We start from the raw sequence: 23,015 nt of genomic DNA, 5'->3' as shown, positions 1-23,015 counted from the left end.
AAACATATGCAAAGAGGGGGTGGTGTAGTGGGTGTGGTGTGGGCAGGTAGTTGGTAGGATCAGAAGTGGCGAGTACCATTTTGGCCTGTCTAGTAGCTTACAACATGAAATTTTGAGCCCTGATATATATATATATATATATCCCATCCAATACGGTGAGAGCCAAGATCCAGATTGAACTACCATACTGCGAGGAGACACCAAGTCAGCGATACCAAAGACCAGGAAGTTCCACGGTTGAAAGTACCATACACAAGTCGGCATGAAATAAAAGACCAGGACCTCTTCTTACACAGGAAGGAAATCCAAGACAGACCGGAGAGGATTAAACCAGACGCGCTGACATTACCTCATATGATTGAGGTACCCTGTGGTTAGGGTATACTACTTGTCCCCCAGTACCATTGTTGCAGTTTTATTATTGACTTTTATTGACTATTATTGCTCATATGCAAAATAACACTTGAACCTATATATCCACCTGACTTTGTCCTAAATCAGTTTTCGTACAACCTGTGTGAAATACAGGACATTTGTCTACTACACCTGAGAGACATCTATCATTTATATTTGACATAGTATCATTTATATTTACATCCTATGTATTTGTAGCGCTGAATTTCTTTCGATATTTCTCTTGTATGTTATTTTTCTATCAGTGTCAGGGGTACACGGAATCGTATATGTTCATGCAGCTCAATACCTACACCTACCAAGTCTAAAAAAGTTCACAGGGAACATACATATCCCACATTGATATATCTCATAGACAGGTGCAGAAATCGATATACAAATCCTCAATAAAACATAACATATATTTTGGTGGAACAACTGAGCGCTGGTAACACTCCTTTATATATCTTACCATATATATATATATATATATATATATATATATATATATATATATATATATATATATATATATATATATATATATATATATATATATATACATATAGTTTATAATAGTGGGAGATTATATACATAAGGGCAAAAATAAATTACCTTTCTTCCATCACAAAATTAAAGCTAAATAATGTTATTTTGATCCTATAGATTTACAGTTCTAATATTTTCTAGCACAGTAAAACAGGTTTACCTAGAGTTCATAAGTATTGAGAGACAGGACATATTATGTTATATTAAAGAGTAAGTTAACCAATGCATGCAATATCTCTTCAACTCCATGGTGGTTTTAGGCTTCTAAAGTGTTAGTGAGCTTAGACTAGGTTTATAATGTATCTAAACTATTAAGACTTGACTAGGTTTTGTAGCTTATCTAAACTGTTAGTGAGACTAGACTAGGTTTTGTAACTTATCTAAACTGTTAGTGAACTTAGACTAGGGTTTACAATGTATCCGTTAGTGAGCCTAGACTACGGTTTACAATGTATTTATTAGTGAGCCTAGACTAGGGTTTACAATGTATCTGTTAGTGAGCCTAGACTAGGGTTTACAAGTTATCTAGTAGTGAACCTGGGCTAGAGTTTACAATGTATCTAAACTATTAGTGAGCCTAGACTAGGGTTTACAATGTATCTTAACTGTTAGCGAGCCTAGACTAGGTTTGTAATGTATGTAAACCGTTAGTGACCCTAGACTAGGGTTTGTTATGTATCTAAACTGTTAGTGAGCCTAGACTAGGTTTGTAATGTATCTAAACTGTTAATGAGCCTAAACTAGGTTTGTAATGTATCTGAACTATTAGTGAGCATAGACTAGGGTTTGTAATGTATCTAAACTGTTATTGATCGTAGACTAGGTTTGTAATGTATCTAAACTGTTAATGAGCCTAAACTACGTTTGTAATGTATCTGAACTATTAGTGAGCATAGACTAGGGTTTGTAATGTATCTAAACTGTTAGTGAGTCTAGACTAGGTTTGTAATGTATCTAAACTGCTAATGAGCCTAAACTAGGTTTGTAATGTATCTGAACTATTAGTGAGCCTAGACTAGGGTTTGTAATGTATCTAATCTGTTAGGGAGCCTAGATTAGGTGTGTAATGTATCTAAACTATTAGTGAGCCCACACTAGGGTTTTCAATGTATCTAAACTATTAGTGAGCCTAGACTAGAGTTTACAATGTTCCTAAGCTGTTAGCCTAGATTAGGGTTTGTAATAGGTATATGCATTCGGATAATCATGTTGATCTGAATGTGGAAGAAGGCGAGCGCTAACATCATTTGGCTCTTTTCAAAGCTACATTTATTCTTGTGAAAGTGCAACACACTAAGATCTAGATTTGCATAGTTCTTTTGCACTTTCACAAGAATGAATTCGGCTCTGAAAGGAGCCGAATGCCGCGAGCGGCCACCACGTTCCGCATTCTGATCAACACCAATTATCTGAATGCACATATGTAGTTTGTAATATATCTAAACTGTTAGTGGGACTACGTTAGGGTTTGTAATGCATCTAAACTATTTGTAAGACTAGACTAGGGTTTGTAATGTATCTGAATTTGTATTTTCCAATACAGATTTTTTTTTTCTTTTCTCTTTCAGATGTCAAGTCGTCATAAAGTGCTGGTTATGGAATATTGCCCATGTGCAAGTTTATATTCAGTGCTAGAAGAACCGTCAAATGCATATGGCTTGCCTGAATCCGAATTCCTTATTGTATCACGTGATGTTGGTAGGTAACTGGTTTTCCATGTTTGTAAGCTGAATTACATAGCAGTTGTCAGCACTACTACATAAATATTTTATTTTGATTGCTTTTATTTTACCTGTATTTAGATTTTGAAACTATATTTAACCCCTTAATGACCACAATGTACCCTGTATGTCACTGGTCGTTAAGGTTTTTTTTAGGACATAATAGCACAAGTCTAGCAAGAACACGCTATTAATACCCTCCCTCCAGGAGGCTTTGTGGAACAGAGCAGTCTCAACGCTGGTGGCAAGACCGCGCTATAAAACAATCAAGTCCCAAAAAAAGGCCAGTGACATACAGGGTACGTCGCTGGTCCTTAAGGGGTTAAATCACTTGGTTAATGAGGAATTAAAACAAGTAATTAAAATAAAATTATATATTTGAATTTGTTTTTTTATTATTATTTTACTTTACCTATTTCTATTATGTGCATAATAATCATTCAGCCATCTTGATCCTCAGGTCCCAGTATGTAGTCAGTGTATTTAAAGTGAAAGTCAATCCTAGCATTGTACAAACGCTAGGATTGACTACTGAAACAAATAAAGGGGACTTTCATTCATGAAGTATAAGATACTTCATGTAGAAAGCTCCTTTATTTGTTTCAATCGATCGCTGTTCTTAGCTGTTATAGCACCCCACGGCTAAAAAAATTTTTTGCTAAGAGGTGACGTTTTCATCTCTTAGCCAATAGCCGTGTGGTAAATCCGGCTCCCATGGGCGCCAAGCAGCAGGTGTCCCTATGGCCTTTACTCCTTCTCCGGAAGGTGGCTTGTTTCCCCCAGAGGTTACAGCACGGTTCCGCATGGCCATTTCTATGGCGCTGAATCATTTATATCTCCCAAGTGAAATATTTCTAAGTTACTGTCCATTTTGCGATAACCAGGGCCGTTGAGCGTAGTATTGCCTGATTCAGTTCAGCCTTCTGGGGAAGCATTGACCCCTGAGGCTTCAGGGGCCCCTATCTCGGTCTTCAGTTGATCCGGTGAGGGATGATTTTGCCTTCCGTTATAGGCTGGCTTGCCTTCGTGTTCTTTTAAGACATGTTTTGGCAATGTTGGAGGATCCAAGGCCTTAGAAGCTGGATGGCAAAATGGATATGACGTTTGGGGATGAAGCCAATCCTCCTTAACGTCGTAATTTTTCTTTTTCTTTATGGTTTCCATTCCAGTTCTGAGCTTGGGTGAATGGGGCTTTTAATCGGCTGGTATTGTTGTCGTCCTCTTTCACCTTGGGTGTTCACCCGATGGGTGCTGCCTTCATTTTATTTTTTTGATGTGGATGGATGTGTTTAATTTGTTTTTCTGAAGCTCATGTCTATTAGAATTTCGTTTTTATGAAAGTTCTTTTCTGGAACTGATACTTGCGATTTAGGTCGCGCGGGCACTCAGAAGTTGCGCACTTGTTGAATATTAGAATTATGTTTTTCTAGTTCATTTATCGATCCTTCAAGACAGATTTTCTTGGATCTTGGGCAGTTCTAGAGTGTCCTTATACCAGGGCAGGTACTGGTCGGATAGTTTTTTGGCTGTTACCAGGGTTCATGTCACCCTTGTGGTGCTGATTAATCCTGCTGGATTCTGAATGTCACTTGGCCTATTCTATGGACTCCGTTTCCTGCCTCACTCAGTACTTCATCAGAGCTGATTAACAGGTGTGTAAAGCTTGCCTTTATACCTCTAGGAGGTGTACTCACAGACCAATCAAGTTTAAGAATCACATTAACGATTCACAGGTATAAAGAAATAGCTAATTTAAAAAAAAAAAAACTCACTCACTTGCAACTAACCTGTTGGATATGAAAAAGTGCTTCCTTTACTTTATACAGTACTGAACAGTTAAAGGGACATTAAACCCACATTTCTCTTGCAAGGTGTATCCAGTCCACGGATTCATCCTTTACTTGTGGGATATTCTCATTCCCTACAGGAAGTGGCAAAGAGAGCACACAGCAGAGCTGTCCATATAGCTCCGCCTCTAGCTCCACCCCCCAGTCATTCTCTTTGCTGGCTCTAAGCACTAGGGTCTCTCTACGGGAGGGTAAAGTGAATGTGGTGTTAGAATTGTAGTTTTATATCTTCAATCAAAAGTTTGTTATTTTTAAATGGTACCGGTTTGTACTATTTACTCTCTAGCAGAAAAGTGATGAAGATTTCTGCTGAGAGGAAAATAATTTTAGCATGTTGTAACTAAAATCCACTGCTGTTCCCACACAGGACTGAGGAGTACCAGAAAACTTCAGTTGGGGGGAACAGTTTGCAGGCTTGACTGCAATTAGGTATGTTCAGTCATTTATTTCTAGACAAGACTGAGATAATGCTAGAAGATTGACAAGATCCCCATGTGGGGAGGGTAAGCTATGTTCTGAGACTTAGTAAAGAATTGAATGCTTACATAACAGGGCTAATTAGGCTGGTTGACACTAATTCAGGGCAATCGATTATTTGTTTTAAGAAATACTCGTTGGAGACACTTTTTTAAGCACTTTGGAGTGTTTTCTGGGGTTATTATCCACATGGCAAAAATGTTGTCACTTAGAAGTGATTTTTGTAGGCCTCACAACTCCGGAGTGGAGTGGGAGGGGCCTAATTTAGCGCCTCAGATGCGCAGTTAGAATTGAAAGACTGTTCATGCTGCTTCACATGGAGGTTCCAGCTGTTGATTGAGGGCCTAAAAGAAGCTTTTTCCCCCAAAACTGATCCCTAAGGGCAGGTAGGGCCACAGCAGTAAGCTGTGGCAAGGTGCTGTAGTTATTTAACCGGTTGTTGGCTTTAGGCTGCTCCGGTTTGGGCATTAAAGGGTTAATCGTTCTGCAACTTGTGGTGCAATCATATTAAAGCCTTAGGTACATACTGTGAAAATTTCAAAAGGATTGCTGCATTTTTCACTGTTTTGTAAAATTGTGTGCTCTTTTTATCTCTTAAAGGCACAGTAACGTTTTTTCAAATTGTGTTTTTTATTTGATTAAAGTGTTTTCCAAGCCTGCTTGTGTATGCTACTAGTCTGTTAAACATGTCTGACACTACGTAAAATCCTTGTTCAATGTGTTTAGAAGCCATGGTGGAACCCCCTCTCAGAATGTGTCCCAATTGCACTAATATGTCTATACACTTTAAAGATCATATTGTTGCACTTAAAAGTGTGGCCCTAGATGATTCTCAGACTGAAGGTAATGAAGATAGTCCGTCTACCTCTCCCCATGTGTCACAACCAGTTACGCTCGCTCATGCGATGCCTAGTACCTCTAGTGCGTCTGCCCCTATTACATTGCAACAACTAGCGACAGTCATGGATAATTCCCTTGCGGCCTTTCTATCCAAACTGCCAGTTTTTCCTGCAAAGCGTGATAGCTCTGTTTTAAGAACAGATTATGAGCAGTCTGAAGCTTTGCTAGCCTTATCTGATGTGCCCTCACAACGCTCTGAAGTGGGGGCGAGGGATTTGATGTCTGAGGGAGAAATTTCCGATTCAGGAAAGGTTTCTCATCAGGCAGAGTCAGATTCATTAGCGTTTAAATTTAAATTGGAACACCTCCGCGTATTGCTCAGGGAGGTATTAGCTACTCTGGATGATTGTGACCCTATGGTGGTCCCAGAGAAGTTGTGTAAAATGGACAAGTACCTAGAGGTCCCTGTATACACTGATGCGTTTCCGATCCCTAAGAGGGTTGCGGATATTGTTACTAGGGAGTGGGATAGACCAAGTGTCCCTTTTGTTCCCCCCCCCTCTATTTTTAAGAAAATGTTCCCCATAATTGACCTCAGGTGGGACTCGTGGCAGACGGTCCCTAAGGTAGAGGGGGCTGTTTCTTCACTTGCTAAACGCACAACCATACCAATTGAAGACAGCTGTGCTTTTAAAGATCCTATGGATAAAAAGTTAGGTTTACTTAAGAACATTTTTGTTCAACAAGGGTTTCTTCTCCAACCTATTGCCTGCATTATTCCTGTAACTACTGCAGCGGCTTTCTGGTTTGAGGCGCTGGAGGAGTCGCTCCAGACGGAGACCTCATATGACAAAATTATGGATAGAATTAAGGCTCTAAAGCTGGCTAATTCTTTTATCACAGATGCCGCTTTGCAATTAGCTAAGTTAGCGGCAAAAAAATTCAGGTTTCGCCATTATGGTGCGCAGAGCGCTTTGGCTCAAGTCATGGTCGGCCGATGTGTCGTCAAAATCCAAATTATTAAATATCCCTTTCAAAGGAAAGACCCTTTTCGGGCCAGAATTGAAAGAGATTATTTCAGAAATCACCGGGGGAAAGGGCCATGCTCTCCCTCAGGACAAGCCCTTTAAGGCTAAAAACAAAGCTAATTTTCGTTCCTTTTGTAATTTCAGGAGCGGTCCAGCTTCAGCCTCTACAGCTGCAAAGCAAGAGGGTAACGCTTCACAGCCCAAGGCGACCTGGATGCCTTACCAGGGCTGGAACAAGGGTAAACAGGCCAAAAAGCCTGCAGCTGCTACCAAGACAGCATGAAGGGGTAGCCCCCGATCTGGGACCGGATCTAGTAGGGGGCAGACTTTCTCTCTTCGCTCAGGCCTGGGCAAGAGATGTTCACGATCCCTGGGCATTAGAGATTGTTACCCAGGGATATCTTCTAGAATTCAAGGACTCCCCTACAAGGGGAAGGTTCCACATTTCTCGTCTGTCTACAGACCAGACAAAGAAAGAGGCGTTCTTACGCTGTGTAGACGATCTACATACGATGGGAGTGATATACCCAGTTCCAATTGCAGAACAAGGACTGGGTTTTTACTCCAACCTGTTTGTGGTTCCCAAAAAAGAAGGAACTTTCAGACCAATCCTGGATCTAAAAATTCTAAACAGATTCCTCAGAGTCCCATCATTCAAGATGGAGACCATTTGGACAATCTTACCTATGATCCAGGAAGGTCAATATATGACTACCGTGGATCTAAAGGATGCGTACCTGCATATCCCTATCCACAAAGATCATCATCAGTTCCTCAGGTTCGCTTTCCTAGACAAGCATTACCAGTTCGTGGCTCTTCCATTCGGTTTAGCCACTGCTCCCAGAATTTTCACAAAGGTACTAGGGTCCCTTCTGGCGGTTCTAAGACCGTGGGGCATAGCAGTGGCGCCTTATTTGGACGACATCTTAATTCAGGCGCCGTCCTTTCACAGAGCCAAGACTCACACGGAGATTGTACTGGCCTTTCTGAGGTCTCATGGGTGGAAGGTGAACATCAAAAAGAGTTCTCTGTCCCCACTCACAAGGGTTCCCTTCCTAGGAACTCTAATAGATTCGGTAGAAATGAAAATATTTCTGACGGAGGTCAGAAAGTTGAAACTTTTAACTACTTGCCGAGTTCTTCATTCCATTCCTCGGCCATCTGTGCATGGAGGCAATCGGATTAATGGTAGCGGCGATGGACATAGTCCCTTTCGCTCGGATACATCTCAGACCACTGCAACTCTGCATGCTCAATCAGTGGAATGGGGATTATGCAGATTTGTCTCCTCAAATACAGTTGGACCAGGAAACCAGAGTTTCTCTTCTCTGGTGGTTGTCTCAGGATCACCTGTCTCAGGGAATATGTTTCCGCAGACCAGAGTGGATCATTGTAACGACCGACGCCAGTCTGTTAGGCTGGGGTGCAGTCTGGGACTCCCTGAAAGCTCAAGGCTTATGGTCTCGGGAAGAATCTCTTCTCCCAATAAACATTCTGGAACTGAGGGCGATATTCAACGCGCTTCAGGCATGGCCTCAACTAGCTGCGGACAGATTCATCAGATTTCAGTCGGACAACATCACGACTGTAGCATCAATCATTAGGGGGGAACAAAGAGTTCCCTAACGATGAAGGAAGTAACCAAAATAATCAGGTGGGCGGAGGACCACTCCTGCCATCTCTCAGCAATTCACATCCCAGGAGTAGACAACTGGGAGGCGGATTTTCTGAGTCGTCAGACTTTTCACCCGGGGGAGTGGGAACTCCACCCGGAGGTATTTGCCCAGCTGACTCAGCTATGGGGCATTCCAGAGTTGGATCTGATGGCGTCCCGTCAGAACACCAAGCTTCCTCTCTATGGATCCAGGGCCCGGGACCCCAAGGCGGCATTGATAGATGCTCTAGCAGCGCCTTGGTCCTTCAATCTGTCTTATGTTTTCCCACCATTTCCTCTTCTCCCTCGCTGATCGCCAGAATCAAGCAGGAGAAGGCTTTGGTGATTTTGATAGTGCCTGCGTGGCCACGCAGGACTTAGTATGCAGACCTAGTGGACATATCATCTGCCCCACCATGGACACTGCCAATGAGGCAGGACCTTCTAATACAGGGTCCGTTCAAGCATCCAAATCTAGTTTCTCTACGTCTGACTGCTTGGAGATTGAACGCTTAATTCTATCAAAGCGTGGGTTCTCTGAGTCGGTTATAGATACTCTGATTCAGGCTAGAAAGCCTGTCACCAGGAAAATCTACCATAAGATATGGCGGAAATATTTTTGTTGGTGTGAATCCAAGGGTTACTCATGGAGTAAGAATAGGATTCCCAGGATATTGTCCTTTCTCCAAGACGTATTGGAGAAAGGTTTGTCGGCTAGTTCTTTAAAGGGACAGATATCTGCTCTGTCTATCCTTTTACACAAGCGTCTGGCAGAGGTACCAGACGTTCAAGCGTTTGCACAGGCTTTAGTCAGAATCAAACCTGTCTATAAACCTGTGGCTCTGCCATGGAGTCTAAATCTAGTTCTTTCAGTTCTTCAAGGGGTTCCGTTTGAACCTTTACATTCCATAGATATTAAGTTGTTATCTTGGAAAGTTTTGTTTTTGGTAGCTATCTCTTCTGCTCGAAGAGTCTCAGAATTATCTGCCTTACAGTGTGATTCACCTTACCTGGTGTTCCATGCAGATAAGGTAGTTTTGCGTACTAAACCTGGTTTTACTTCCTAAAGTGGTTTCTAACAAGAATATTAACCAGGAAATTGTTGTTCCTTCTCTGTGTCCCAATCCTTCTTCGAAGAAGGAACGTCTGTTGCACAATCTTGACGTAGTTCTTGCTCTAAAGTTCTATTTGCAAGCAACTAAGGATTTCAGACAAACATCTTCCTTGTTTGTTACCTATTCTGGTAAGAGGAGAGGTCAGAAAGCGATTGCTACCTCTTTCCTTTTGGCTGAAAAGCATCATCCGTTTGGTCTATGAGATTGCTGGCCAGCAGCCTCCTGAAAGAATTACTGCTTATTCTACAAGAGTAGTGGCTTCCACATGGGCTTTCAAGAATGAGGCTTCTGTTGAATAGATTTGTAAGGCAGCGACTTGGTCTTCACTGCATACTTTTGCCAAATTTTACAAATTCGATAATTTTGCTTCTTCGGGGGCTATTTTTGGGAGAAAGGTTTTGCAAGCAGTGGTGCCTTCCGTTTAAGGTACCTGTCTTGTTCCCTCCCTTCATCCGTGTCCTAAAGCTTTGGTATTGGTATCCCACAAGTAAAGGATGAATCCGTGGACTGGATACACCTTGCAAGAGAAAACAGAATTTATGCTTACCTGATAAATTACTTTCTCTTGCGGTGTATTCAGTCCACGGCCCGCCCTGGCAATGAAGTCAGGTAAAAATTTTTTGTTTAAACTACAGTCACCACTGCACCCTATGGTTTCTCCTTTTTCTTCCTAACCTTTGGTCGAATGACTGGGGGGTGGAGCTAGAGGGGGAGCTATATGGATAGCTCTGCTGTGTGCTCTCTTTGCCACTTCCTGTAGGGAATGAGAATATCCCACAAGTAAAGGATGAATCCATGGACTGGATACACCGCAAGAGAAAGTAATTTATCAGGTAAGCATAAATTCTGTTTTTTTCTTTCATGATTCAGATAGAGAATACCAGTTTAAACAACTTTCTAATTTACTTCTATTATCTAATTTGCTTAATTCTTTTGATAGTCTTTCCTGAAAAGCATATTTAGATAGGCTCAGTAGCTTCTGATTGATGGCTGCACATAGATGCCTCATGTGATTGGCTCACCCATGTGCATTGCTATTTGTTTAATAAATTATATCTAATGAATGAAGCAAATTAGATAACAGAAGTAAATTGGAATTTTGTTTAAAATTGTATTCTCTGTCTGAATCATGAGATACATTTTTTAGGTTTAATGTCAACAAGCATTTTTTATCAACAACAACAGTCCGCTTCTTTGGTTGTACACTATTTTAGTTTACATATATATGTGTATACAAGGCATATTTAGATATCTAAAATCCAGGGTTGTGCGATTAACCCTTTACATACCCTAGCCTTCATTATCCACTACAGCTTTACTCCCTTTGCTGTTAAAGATTTGCTGAATGTCAGGGGCAGGTTTTCCATGAACTCACCTTAGAAAGCGTTGTGGCAGTTCAACTCTACACACACTGGCCAATGTAGCCCACCTTTGCCTTGAAGCCACAGAATAAAAAGATCAACTGCTGTCTTTTTTTCCCTATTGGTGTTTCAAGCAGCAAATATTGTAGGATGTTTTCTGTTAATCTTAATTTGCAGCCCATTTTACCATCATTGTGTTGGTGAGTTGGACTGGAGAGTCATGTTGCTGAAGCCTAGTAGACCCAATGCATTCTCTGTGTGGGTGGCAAGTGTTGTATTAACTATAAGTGCAGTATAGGTTTATATCTCATGAAAAAAGTATTTGTGTAATTCACATCTGTCTGTTCTGCTGTTAGAGACATAATGGGAAAGCAGAGTAGTAGGTTATGGGAAATAATAGTTTGTTGTATTATTCATACTAAAAGAGCGCTATTTGTTTTACACCCCAAAGGGGTAAATTCCCACTTCAGAGAACCAAGGCTTTCAGATCCCAAACATGACTGAGCCGGCTGGCGTGGTTGTACGTCTGCCGCTTCACTTTATCTATGTGTTTAAATTCTTTTCAATGGTTAAGGGTCATCGCAATCTTTAAAAAAATGTATCAAATGATTTATCTGCAAAAATCCCTATAGACTTCAATGGTGGTTTTCTGTTGAAAAACGTTTGATATGCTTTTCTAAAGGATTGTGATTAACCCCATGTTTATCAAGGGCCATTATTATTATAGTTTATTTATAAAGAATCACCATATTACAATAATAATAAGACATTTACATTAGTTATAAGGGTAGAGGGCCCTGCTCTTGAGTCACTGTAAGATGTAAACCATCTTTACAAACAATGATCAACAGGGCAGCTGGACTTGTGAGCTTACATTCTAAAGGGGGTCATTAATGCAAACATGACATGTTTTAACATTAGAATGTCCCTTTACCGTGTACTGCAAGCTACATTAGAGGATATTTTCTGGAAGTAAAAATGGAAAAGTCCCTACTTTTAAAACAAAAGTAGCGACCTGTTGCCGACCTTTGGTTTAGAGTATATTCTTTTATTTAACCCAAACGGTAAGATCACAGACTCTGTGCATATAACAGTGTTCAAATATCGTCCCCCGTGATTACAACTCAGAGTCCCACTTATAGCGGTTCTCACAGGACATACAAAGAATCGTAACAAATGTCCCAAAAACAGGTTAAATGAACGTAAGGCTTTTACCACACTTCGAGTAACTCAGTCGGGATCACCCTCATAGTTTCTGCATCTGTCACTATCAGTAAAGAAAGTTCCGTGATCCTTAGTCCTCCGTTTAGTAACAGTATCCAGTTCCTATTGCTGGCAGTGTGTATCGCCAAACTCACAAAAAGCGTGTAGCCTCACTTTGGTGCCGATAATGTGAAACCGGCATTGGCTAGAACACTGAGACTGCTGGGGCTCACCACTCCGCCCCTGAATCGGACACAAATAAAGCAACAAAGTAACAGTCTCGGCTTAAAAATAAGCTAGGAGAGAGGGAAGTAGTTAAAAGGTCCACTTTAATAGATACATGAAATAAAAAACTAAAGGACACAGCAGACATGTTCTGCATCTGACGCGTTTCCTGCCTCAAGGGCACTGCATCAGAGTTTATTTCATGTATCTAATAAATTGGACTTTTTAACTACTTACCTCTCTCCTGGCTTATTTTTACGCTGAGACTACTATTTTGTTGCTTTATGTTCTTTTATATACTTGATATTAAATTTGCAAATTCCTTCTGCTTTTAATGATAATAGGTTAGAGGTACGATGATACTGAACACAGGTGGCTTAGGTGCTTATATTTATATATATATATATATATATATATATATATATAATATATATATAATATATATATATATATATATATATATATGTCAGTGAGGTAGGTATAGAACTATTTCATTTATTAAGTTGATATTCCATCAATGGCCCCTACACTCATATCCCTCTGGGGGGGTGCCCTACTGGTAGGTAAGATGTAGTATAATCAAAAAAGAAACCACTTTATGGGCACACACTTAAACACATAGGTAAATCCGCTGAGAGAGCGTATGTGCTTATACAGGTACAAAACCATTTATCCAAACTACTTGGGACCGGAAAAAGTTTGGATTTTGGAATATTTGTTTATGTCTGTAAAATGGGAGACCCTGAAGATGGGATGGGATCAAGTGTAAACAACGATATTTTTTGTCATTTACACAATATTTACATGTCATAACACAGCTTATACAAACAGCCTAGAGCTGCAACAACTAATCGTCATAATCGATAATAATCGATTATGAAAATAGTTGTCAACGAATCTCATAATTGATTAATCGGTTTGCAATTAGTTGGTCTGTGCACAACACCAGCTGCTTCACTCCAATAAACTCCTGCACATGGTTCTGTGTTTTATAGTTAGGTCCTTAGCCTAAAGGACGTCTACAGACGTCTACTTTTCACTTTTTCAAGACAGTATACGTTTACAACTACCCCTGGCTTATGTGCAACCCAGATATAATAGTCATCATTTGGATTGTTTATATTAAATCTGGTGATTTGGAACTATGCTTTTCATGATATAGTGCCAAGCTTGTTGTTTACACCTTGCCCCTAGATTGATGGGAGTTATTTAAATTGATGTGCACTATTATCTGTTTGCACAATTATTAGCGTATTGCTTGCTATTGCTGATTATATGTACTGTATAAATAAATGTGTAAGGCTTTGTCCAGTTATTGTATCCTTAGCGCTTCTGATTTCTCCTGTTAAGTGTAGTCAGTCCATGGGTCATCCATTACTTATGGGATTATAACTCCTCCCTAACAGGAAGTGCAAGAGGATCACCCAAGCAGAGCTGCTATATAGCTCCTCCCCTCTACGTCATACCCAGTCATTCTCTTGCACCTAACTAATAGATAGGACGTGTGAGAGGACTGTGGTTGTTAAACTTAGTTTTTATTTCTTCAATCAAAAGTTTGTTATTTTAAACGGCACCGGAGTGTGTTGTTTTTTCTCAGGCAGCATTAGAAGAAGAATCTACCTGAGTTTTGTGTATGATCTTAGCGGACGTAACTAAGATCCATTTGCTGTTCTCGGCCATTCTGAGGAGCGAGGTAACTTCAGAACAGGGGACAGCGGGCAGGTTCACCTGCAAGGAGGTATGTTGCAGTATATTATTTTCTAAGGAATGGAATTGACTGAGAAAATACTGCTAATACCGATGTAATGTAAGTACAGCCTTAAATGCAGTAGTAGCAACTGGTATCAGGCTGATATGTATGTATGTTTACACTGAAGTATTTCTGGGGAATGGCACTTCACTAAGAAAATACTGTATACATATAACTTTTAGCCTATTCTGCAGTGAGAGCGGCTAGCAGCAGGCTTTTTAATAACATTTCATAATTTATATTTAAAATGTTTACTGGCATGTTAATCGTTTATTTCTCTGAGGTACTTGGTGAAAAATTTTATGGGCATTATTTTCCACATGGCTGTCGTTTGTTATGAATTAAATCAGTTTACTGAGCTTCCCCACTGTTGTATTATGAGTGGGAGGGGCCTATTTTGGCGCTTTATTGCGCTGTAGAAATTCAGTCACAGTCTGCCTTTTTCTCCCTGCATGATCCAGGACGTCTCTACAGAGCTCAGGGGTCTCCAAAACTAGTTTTGAGGGAGGTAATCACTCACAGCAGACCTGTGAGACTGCTTTGACTGTGATAAAAACGTTTATATTTTCAATTGTTATCCGTTTTTTGGTATTAAGGGGTTAATCATCCATTTGCTAGAGGGTGCAATCCTTTGCTAACTTAATGCATTTACTGTGAAAATTTGGTTTCTATAACTAATCCGGTTCATTGTTATTTCAACTGTGACAGTTTTGTGTGCTTCTTAAAAGCACAGTAACGTTTTTTATATTGCTTGTAAATTTATTTGAAAAGTATTTTCCAAGCTTGCTAGGCTAATTGCTAGTTTGTTTAAACGTGTCTGACACAGAGGAATCTCTTTGTGCAATATGTTCAAAGGCCAATGTGGAGCCCAATAGAAATTTGTGTACTAATTGCATTGATGCTACTTTAAATAAAAGCCAATCTGTACATGTTAAGAAAATTTCAACAGATGACTAGGGGAAAGTTATGCCGACTAACTCTCCTCACGTGTCAATACCTGCATCTCCCGCTCAGGAGGTGCGTGATATTGTGGCGCCAAGTACATCAGGGCGGCCATTACAAATCACTTTACAAGACATGGCTAATGTTATGACTGAAGTTTTATCTAAATTGCCAGAACTTAGAGGTAAACGCGACCACTCTGGGGTGAGAACAGAGTACGCTGATAATGTTAGAGCCATGTCTGATACTGCGTCACAATTGGCAGAACATGAAGACGGAGAGCTTCATTCTGTGGGTGACGGATCTGATCCAAATAAACTGGACTCAGACATTTCAAATTTTAAATTTAAGCTTGAGAACCTCCGTGTATTATTAGGGGAGGTATTAGCGGCTCTGAATGATTGTAACACGGTTGCAATCCCAGAGAAATTATGTAGGCTGGATAGATAATATGCGGTACCGACGTGTACTGACGTTTTTCCTATACCTAAGAGGCTTACAGAGATTATTACCAAGGAGTGGGATAGGCCCGGTGTACCCTTTTCCCCCCCTCCTATATTTAGAAAAATGTTTCCAATAGACGCCACCACACGGGACTTATGGCAGACGGTCCCTAAGGTGGAGGGAGCAGTGTGTACTCTGGCTAAGCGTACCACTATCCCGGTGGAGGATAGCTGTGCCTTTTCAGATCCAATGGATAAAAAGTTAGAGGGTTACCTTAAGAAAAAATGTTTACTCAACAAGGTTTTATATTACAACCCCTCGCATGCATTGCGCCTGTCACGGCTGCGGCGGCATTCTGGTTTGAGTCTCTAGAAGAGACCATTAGCTCAGTTCCATTGGATGAAATTATAGACAAGCTTAGAGTCCTTAAGCTAGCTAATTCATTTATTTCTGATGCCGTAGTACATTTAACTAAGCTTACGGCTAAAAATTCCGGATTCGCCATTCAGGCGCGCAGAGCGCTGTGGCTAAAATCCTGTTCAGCCGATGTGACTAAATCTAAATTGCTTAACATACCTTTCAAAGGGCAAACATTATTCGGGCCCGGTTTGAAAGAAATTATCGCTGACATTACTGGAGGTAAGGGCCATGCCCTGCCTCAAGACAGAGCCAAACCAAGGGCTAGACAGTCTAATTTTCGTGCCTTTCGCAACTTCAAGGCAGGAGCAGCATCGACTTCCTCCGCTCCAAAACAGGAAGGAACTGTTGCTCGCTACAGACAGGGCTGGAAACCTAACCAGACCTGGAACAAGGGCAAGCAGGCCAGAAAACCTGCTGCTGTCCCTAAGACAGCATGAAGTGAGGGCCCCCAATCCGGAAACGGATCTAGTAGGGGGCAGACTTTCTCTCTTCGCCCAGGCTTGGGCAAGAGATGTCCAGGATCCCTGGGCGTTAGAGATCATATCTCAGGGATATCTTCTGGACTTCAAAGCTTCTCCTCCAAAAGGGAGATTTCATCTTTCAAGGTTGTCAGCAAACCAGATAAAGAAAGAGGCGTTTCTACGCTGTGTACAAGATCTTTTACTAATGGGAGTGATCCACCCGGTTCCGCGGTCGGAACACGGACAAGGATTTTACTCAAATCTGTTTGTGGTTCCCAAGAAGGAAGGAACCTTCAGACCAATCTTGGATTTAAAGATCCTAAACAAATTCCTAAGAGTTCCATCATTCAAAATGGAAACTATTCGGACAATCTTACCCATGATCCAAAAGGGTCAGTACATGACCACAGTGGATTTAAAGGATGCCTACCTTCACATACCGATTCACAAAGATCATTACCGGTACCTAAGGTTTGCCTTCCTAGACAGGCATTACCAGTTTGTAGCTCTTCCCTTCGGGTTAGCTACTGCTCCAAGAATCTTTACAAAGGTTCTGGGTTCTCTTCTGGCGGTACTAAGACCGCGAGGAATATCGGTAGCTCCGTACCTAGACGACATTCTGATACAAGCGTCGTTTCCAAACTGCCAAGTCTCATACAGAGTTAGTACTGGCATTTCTAAGGTCACATGGGTGGAAAGTGAACGAAGAAAAGAGTTCTCTATTGCCACTCACAAGAGTTCCCTTCTTAGGGACTCTTATAGATTCTGTAGAAATGAAAATTTACCTGACAGAGGACAGGTTAACAAAACTTCTAAATGCTTGCCGTGTACTTCATTCCATTCCACACCCGTCAGTGGCTCAATGCATGGAGGTAATCGGCTTAATGGTAGCGGCAATGGACATAGTACCCTTTGCACGCCTGCATCTCAGACCACTGCAATTGTGCATGCTAAGTCAGTGGAATGGGGATTACTCAGATTTGTCCCCTATGCTGAATCTGGATCAAGAGACCAGAAATTCTCTTCTATGGTGGCTCTCTCGGCCACATCTGTCCAAGGGGATGCCCTTCAGCAGGCCAGATTGGACGATTGTAACAGACGCCAGCCTGCTAGGTTGGGGCGCTGTCTGGAATTCCCTGAAAACTCAGGGATCATGGACTCAGGAGGAGAGTCTCCTTCCCATAAATATTCTGGAATTAAGAGCAGTTTTCAATGCCCTTCTGGCTTGGCCTCAGTTAGCAACTCTGAGGTTCATCAGGTTTCAGTCGGACAACATCACGACTGTGGCTTACATCAACCATCAGGGAGGGACAAGGAGTTCCCTAGCGATGATGGAAGTCTCAAAGATAATTCACTGGGCAGAGTCTCACTCTTGCCACCTATCAGCGATCCACATCCCAGGCGTGGAGAACTGGGAGGCGGATTTTCTAAGTCGCCAGACTTTTCATCCGGGGGAGTGGGAACTTCATCCGGAGGTTTTTGCCCAAATACTTCGGCGTTGGGGCAAACCAGATCTGGATCTCATGGCGTCTTGCCAAAACGCCAAACTTCCTTGTTACGGATCCAGGTCCAGGGACCCGGGAGCGGTTCTGATAGATGCTCTAACAGCACCTTGGGCCTTCAACATGGCTTATGTGTTTCCACCCGATGCTTCCTCGATTGATTGCCAGGATCAAACAGGAGAGAGCATCGGTGATTCTAATAGCGCCTGCGTGGCCACGCAGGACCTGGTATGCAGACCTAGTGGACATGTCGTCCTGTCCGCCATGGTCTCTACCTCTGAGACAGGACCTTCTGGTTCAGGGTCCTTTCAAGCATCCAAATCTAATTTCTCTGAGGCTGACTGCATGGAGATTGAACGCTTGATTCTATCAAAGCGTGGATTCTCGGAGTCAGTGATTGATACCTTAATACAGGCTAGGAAGCCTGTTACCAGGAAAATTTACCATAAAATATGGCGCAAATACTTGCATTGGTGCGAATCCAAGAGTTACTCATGGAGTAAGGTTAGGATTCCTAGGATATTGTCTTTTCTACAAGAAGGTTTAGAAAAGGGTTTATCCGCTAGTTCGTTAAAGGGACAGATCTCAGCTTTGTCCATCCTTTTACACAAACGTCTGTCAGAAGTTCCAGACGTTCAGGCTTTTTGTCAGGCTTTGGCCAGGATTAAGCCTGTGTTTAAAATTAAAGAACAAAATCAATCCTGGGATTGAAGAAAGTGTACACTTGTTTAGCACTCTTTCCCTAATTAATGGTGGCAATAATTGAACAGTATATAGGTATACTAGAGAAGGAGGTGTGCTTGGATTTTTTAAAATATAACCTTTATTGGGTAATTTAAAATAAAAACACAAACAAAATCACACACATACAGTTAAGTTAAAAATACAGGTTTGGGTCAATTGGTTTAATTTAATAATCTTGGATTTGGAAAGGAGTTGTGGCATACACAAGGTATGATTCAAATAGAATAATTCTCTGCTTGGAGTATTGAGTAGAAGTCCAATAGGGAACTTGTATTCTTCACACTTGTATTCTGATAGTTGGAACTTTTGACCACTTTCTTGTGGACTTTGCTATATATTTTTTATCTCTATTTCAAGGTGGGATCCCAAGTTGTAACACTTTTACATTTAAGAACTATCAGTTATCAGGTTGATACTATATATGGAATTATATATGTCACTGTCTAGGGACTCTCGGTGGAAGTTTCTAGTTACTTGTGAGATGCTTTGTATCTTCTTGTCTGTTACACTATGCGTGAATTATATGCATCAATTTTTTGGACTTCCAATTTTGTTCCTGGTGTCTAGTATATTGTTCCATATATCTGAGACATTGTAAACTGCTATAGTGATGAATGCAGTATAGTGTTCCCCCTGGGGTAAATAATACCAGCAGTCTATAGACGTGTTTAAAGTAATGAACTTGCGTCTGCTACTATTATATCTTCTGTATATACATGCTACCGATGTATATCTTAAGTGAGTTTGAAGAAAATGTTAACTGGGCTCTCAAGTCTGTTTGAGAGTTTGCCACTTGTATAGAGCTGGGTTGATCTAAAAGTTCTTTTATTCCTTTTTTCTATACAGATTTTTCTATTCTCTTGGCATAGATTTTAGTGAATTATGTTTTCTAAAATAAAAGGTCCCTTTGTATCTGGCCAAGTAGAAAATAAGCTGCTTGATTCGCCAGGTGAAAAAGATGTTAGTATATTATTGTAACCTAACTCAACTTAAAAATTGTCCTTTGATTTAGCACAACTTATATTTTCTCAATTTTGTAATGTATGTTCAGTATTATGGTACAATATCTGGACAGAGTTTCTTTTACTTTACTTTGTATTTGAATCTCTTTCTGATGATAATATTTAAAATAGACTGTTAGGTAGTTAAATCTTAGGAAACACTGTCTGAATTGTTCTTATATTTCACTACTATATGATAGTATTTCACCGGTAACTTCTTACTGCTGTTTGAGTGATTAGTAAGACTATACAGACTGTATATTCATAAAGGGTGAGAAAAATATATCCCTACTGCATCTTAGCGCTAAATATTACTGGTAACTTCTTATGGTCATTAGGCAGAATAGAGAGAGTATTAAGACTGTAAGTTCATATAAGGTACATATGATAATGTTATGGATGTTTAGATTGACAGTCCGTTGATTCTACTCCGTATTTAAAGTGTCTTATTCACATATGGTGGTTATAACAGTGACAACAATCTCTAGTCATTCATAAGAGTATAGTATGTTTGTTACAATTAAATTCGGTTGGTGCGATATACTGATTTCCCAGCCCCTTATTGTTAGTCTAGTAATAATTTGTTTTGCTGCTAGTAGCAAATTAAGTGATTGCTGCTGTTACCAGATGGATCCCAACTCTGAGGAATTATCCACATATAGCGGTTATAGTAATAACTTAAGTGCACCAATCAAGGTGAATTTTGTATCTTATTTTTGGTTACACTGTTGCTTAAATTGTTCCATATTGTATATCTATCTTCAGGCAGTCTAAGTTCTCATGAACACTACCATAGATATAAACTAATTGGTTTTGTTTTTAATGTATAATATATTCGTTTTCAAGTCTCATATCTATGGCTTTATCAATAGACTTTACTGCCGGTAATAAATTAAATCTACCTTGCTATTTGCTCGATAGGACCCAGCTCAGGGGTCAATTAATTAGTCTATGTTTCCAAATCTGCCTTGCTATGTGCTCGATAAGACCCAGCCCAAGGGTCGATTAATTTATCTGTATTTCCAAATCCTAATGTCTAAATATGTTAGACCGACATTCCTGCTATTTAAAAAATGCTAACATGCATTCACACCAAACAATTCCCTGACATGTTTCGCCACTAACGTGGCTTTCTCAAAGGGTACGGCGCGGCCGAATCTGTGTCTTTTTATTGGCCTGCACTACCCCTCCCCTTTGACGTCTTTAGACGAGTTGAGGGATTCGTTGCAAAGAACCAATTACTCCCTGTGAAAGAGCTTGTATATGTGCAAGGGAGAATTTGATAGGACGAGGCTATCTTGTCATTTCTACAATGTATATGTGATTTTCAAAACGATAATTATTTTATTTTAAAAAGAGAATTATAGTTTGAGGTAAAGCACAATCTTCCGCTATTTCATTGGATATTGTAGGGAGATACTAATCACATATTGATGGTTAAAATAAACGGCTTGTTATTTATGATGCTTTTGTGTTATTTTCACTTATCTTGTCACTCTCTGCACTTAAAGAGTAATGTAGATATATGAATCGGGGAGAATTTATTACAGGAGTGGGAGCTTATATCAGAGTGTGATCTTAGGCTCTAATGTATATTAGTCATACTTGAGGATAATAATTTTTATACTGTAAGGTATCATACATAATAGCGATTGTAAGAATAGGACAATACATTCTGACATAGTCTGTGTGGTTACATGCTGAATATCCCTACTTTGCATGTTTGTAAAGGATATTGAGTATGATGATCAGAGAGAATTGTAGTCTGAAAAGGTCATTCTAGACTAGTCTGAATGTCTTTGAAAATATGATACAAACCTCTAATACTAGGATATATATTTATAGTTTATACTTATGAGGTGCAAATGTGTACGGTTTACAATGAAAGGGAGGTGTAGTTTTAGGATGTCTGTGTGATGTGACAATGAGTGGTCTTAGCGATTGCTAAGTGGCCAAACTGAAATATTCATCTTATAAAGGGTGGTGAATAAAATAATGACATTGACAATAAGTTCTGTTACTGACAGATAAGGTGTCAAAGTACAATTTAAAGTAACAGAGTGAACATTTAACGTAAATGTGCTCATTTGGAATAATGTGGACATAAACTCGTGTTAACAAATATAAATAAAATCTAGAGCTCTAAGCTAAAAAATGCTCTATGTAAGTGAGGAATTGGGAGTGGAGGTTAAATGTTGTGCCATGGAAAAGAATGTGCTAGTGACAGTGTATATGAATAAAAGTGGCTTTGTTAAATCAATAGTGCTTAAGAATTTGGTTGTTTTCCTTTTTTATTTTTGATCATATTTTCTACTTCTTGTTGTTCACTAAAAATTCTCATCTTCTGCCCCTCTTAAAGATATGAAAAATAATTATTGTGTTCATTTAGGCCATTAGGTTGTATGGAATTAAGCAAATAGATCCATCTGCTTTCATATTGCAGTAAGCTTGTTTCCTTGTCTCCTCCTCTGATTCCAAAGTTAATTTTTTGTATACCACAACAACTAAGTTCTTCAGCTTTTCCTTGATGAAATTTATAGAAATGTTGTGCTACTGATGAAATAGCCTTTTTGTTTTTTAGGTCTTTGGCTGCATTTCTGATGTTTCGCACATGTTCCTGTAGCCTCGTGCGCAATTTACGTGTCGTCATTCCGACATAGATTTTTGGGCATTTACATTGCAAAACGTAGATTACGCCTGTGGTGTTACAATTAATAAAACATTTGATTTGATGTTTTTTATCAAATCTATCTGTGATTGTTGTTGTTTTTTTCAGAAATTTACAGCTGATACAATTTCCACATGGATAGGAACCAGGTTGTATGCTGCTGGTTGTAGATTTCTTTTTGCGAGTGTAGTGACTGGGACTTACTAAGTCTTTTAGATTTTTTGTGCGTCGGTAACTGATGTCAACTCTGGGTCCTATAAACTGACCTAGAGTGCTGTCTGCTTGCAGGATGTGCCAATGTTTGTTGATTATGTCAATTACCTCCTTGCTTTGTGCATTGTAGGTTAAAACTAATCTAGTTTTATTGTCATTTGTGCGAATCTTAGGTTTCAAAAGATTTTGACGTTCTGTTTTTCTTGCCTTGTTCTTTGCTTTTTTGATTAGAGTTTTACTGTACCCCCTCTGGCTAAGACGATCTGTTGTTTCCTGAGCTCTGATCTTATATAACTCCGGTTCTGAACAGTTTCTTTTGACCCTTAAGAACTCCCCGGTTGGGAGAGATTTAATAGTGCAAGGGGCATGGGCACTAGTATTGTATAGGATAGTGTTGGTAGCTGTCTTCTTTCTATACAAATCTGTCCCTAACATGCCATTGTTTTTTTTGAAAATT

At 40.0% G+C, this 23,015-nt stretch overlaps 1 protein-coding gene across 1 annotated transcript in view; it reads left to right on the top strand.

Moving 5' to 3' along the window:
• TBK1 (TANK binding kinase 1) overlaps positions 1-23,015 on the top strand; it is a 355,855-nt gene that overhangs the window by 118,584 nt on the left and 214,256 nt on the right. The window contains exon 4 of the mRNA XM_053716863.1: positions 2,511-2,640. Coding sequence (XP_053572838.1) covers positions 2,511-2,640 — 130 coding nt within the window. The remainder of the gene's footprint in view (positions 1-2,510; positions 2,641-23,015) is intronic.

Source organism: Bombina bombina, chromosome 6, assembly GCF_027579735.1.
Source record: "Bombina bombina isolate aBomBom1 chromosome 6, aBomBom1.pri, whole genome shotgun sequence".
In the NCBI taxonomy this organism is placed as follows: Eukaryota; Metazoa; Chordata; class Amphibia; order Anura; family Bombinatoridae; genus Bombina; species Bombina bombina.
Note: the sequence above shows the minus strand (reverse complement) of the source record. Positions and strands in the feature narration are given on the sequence as shown.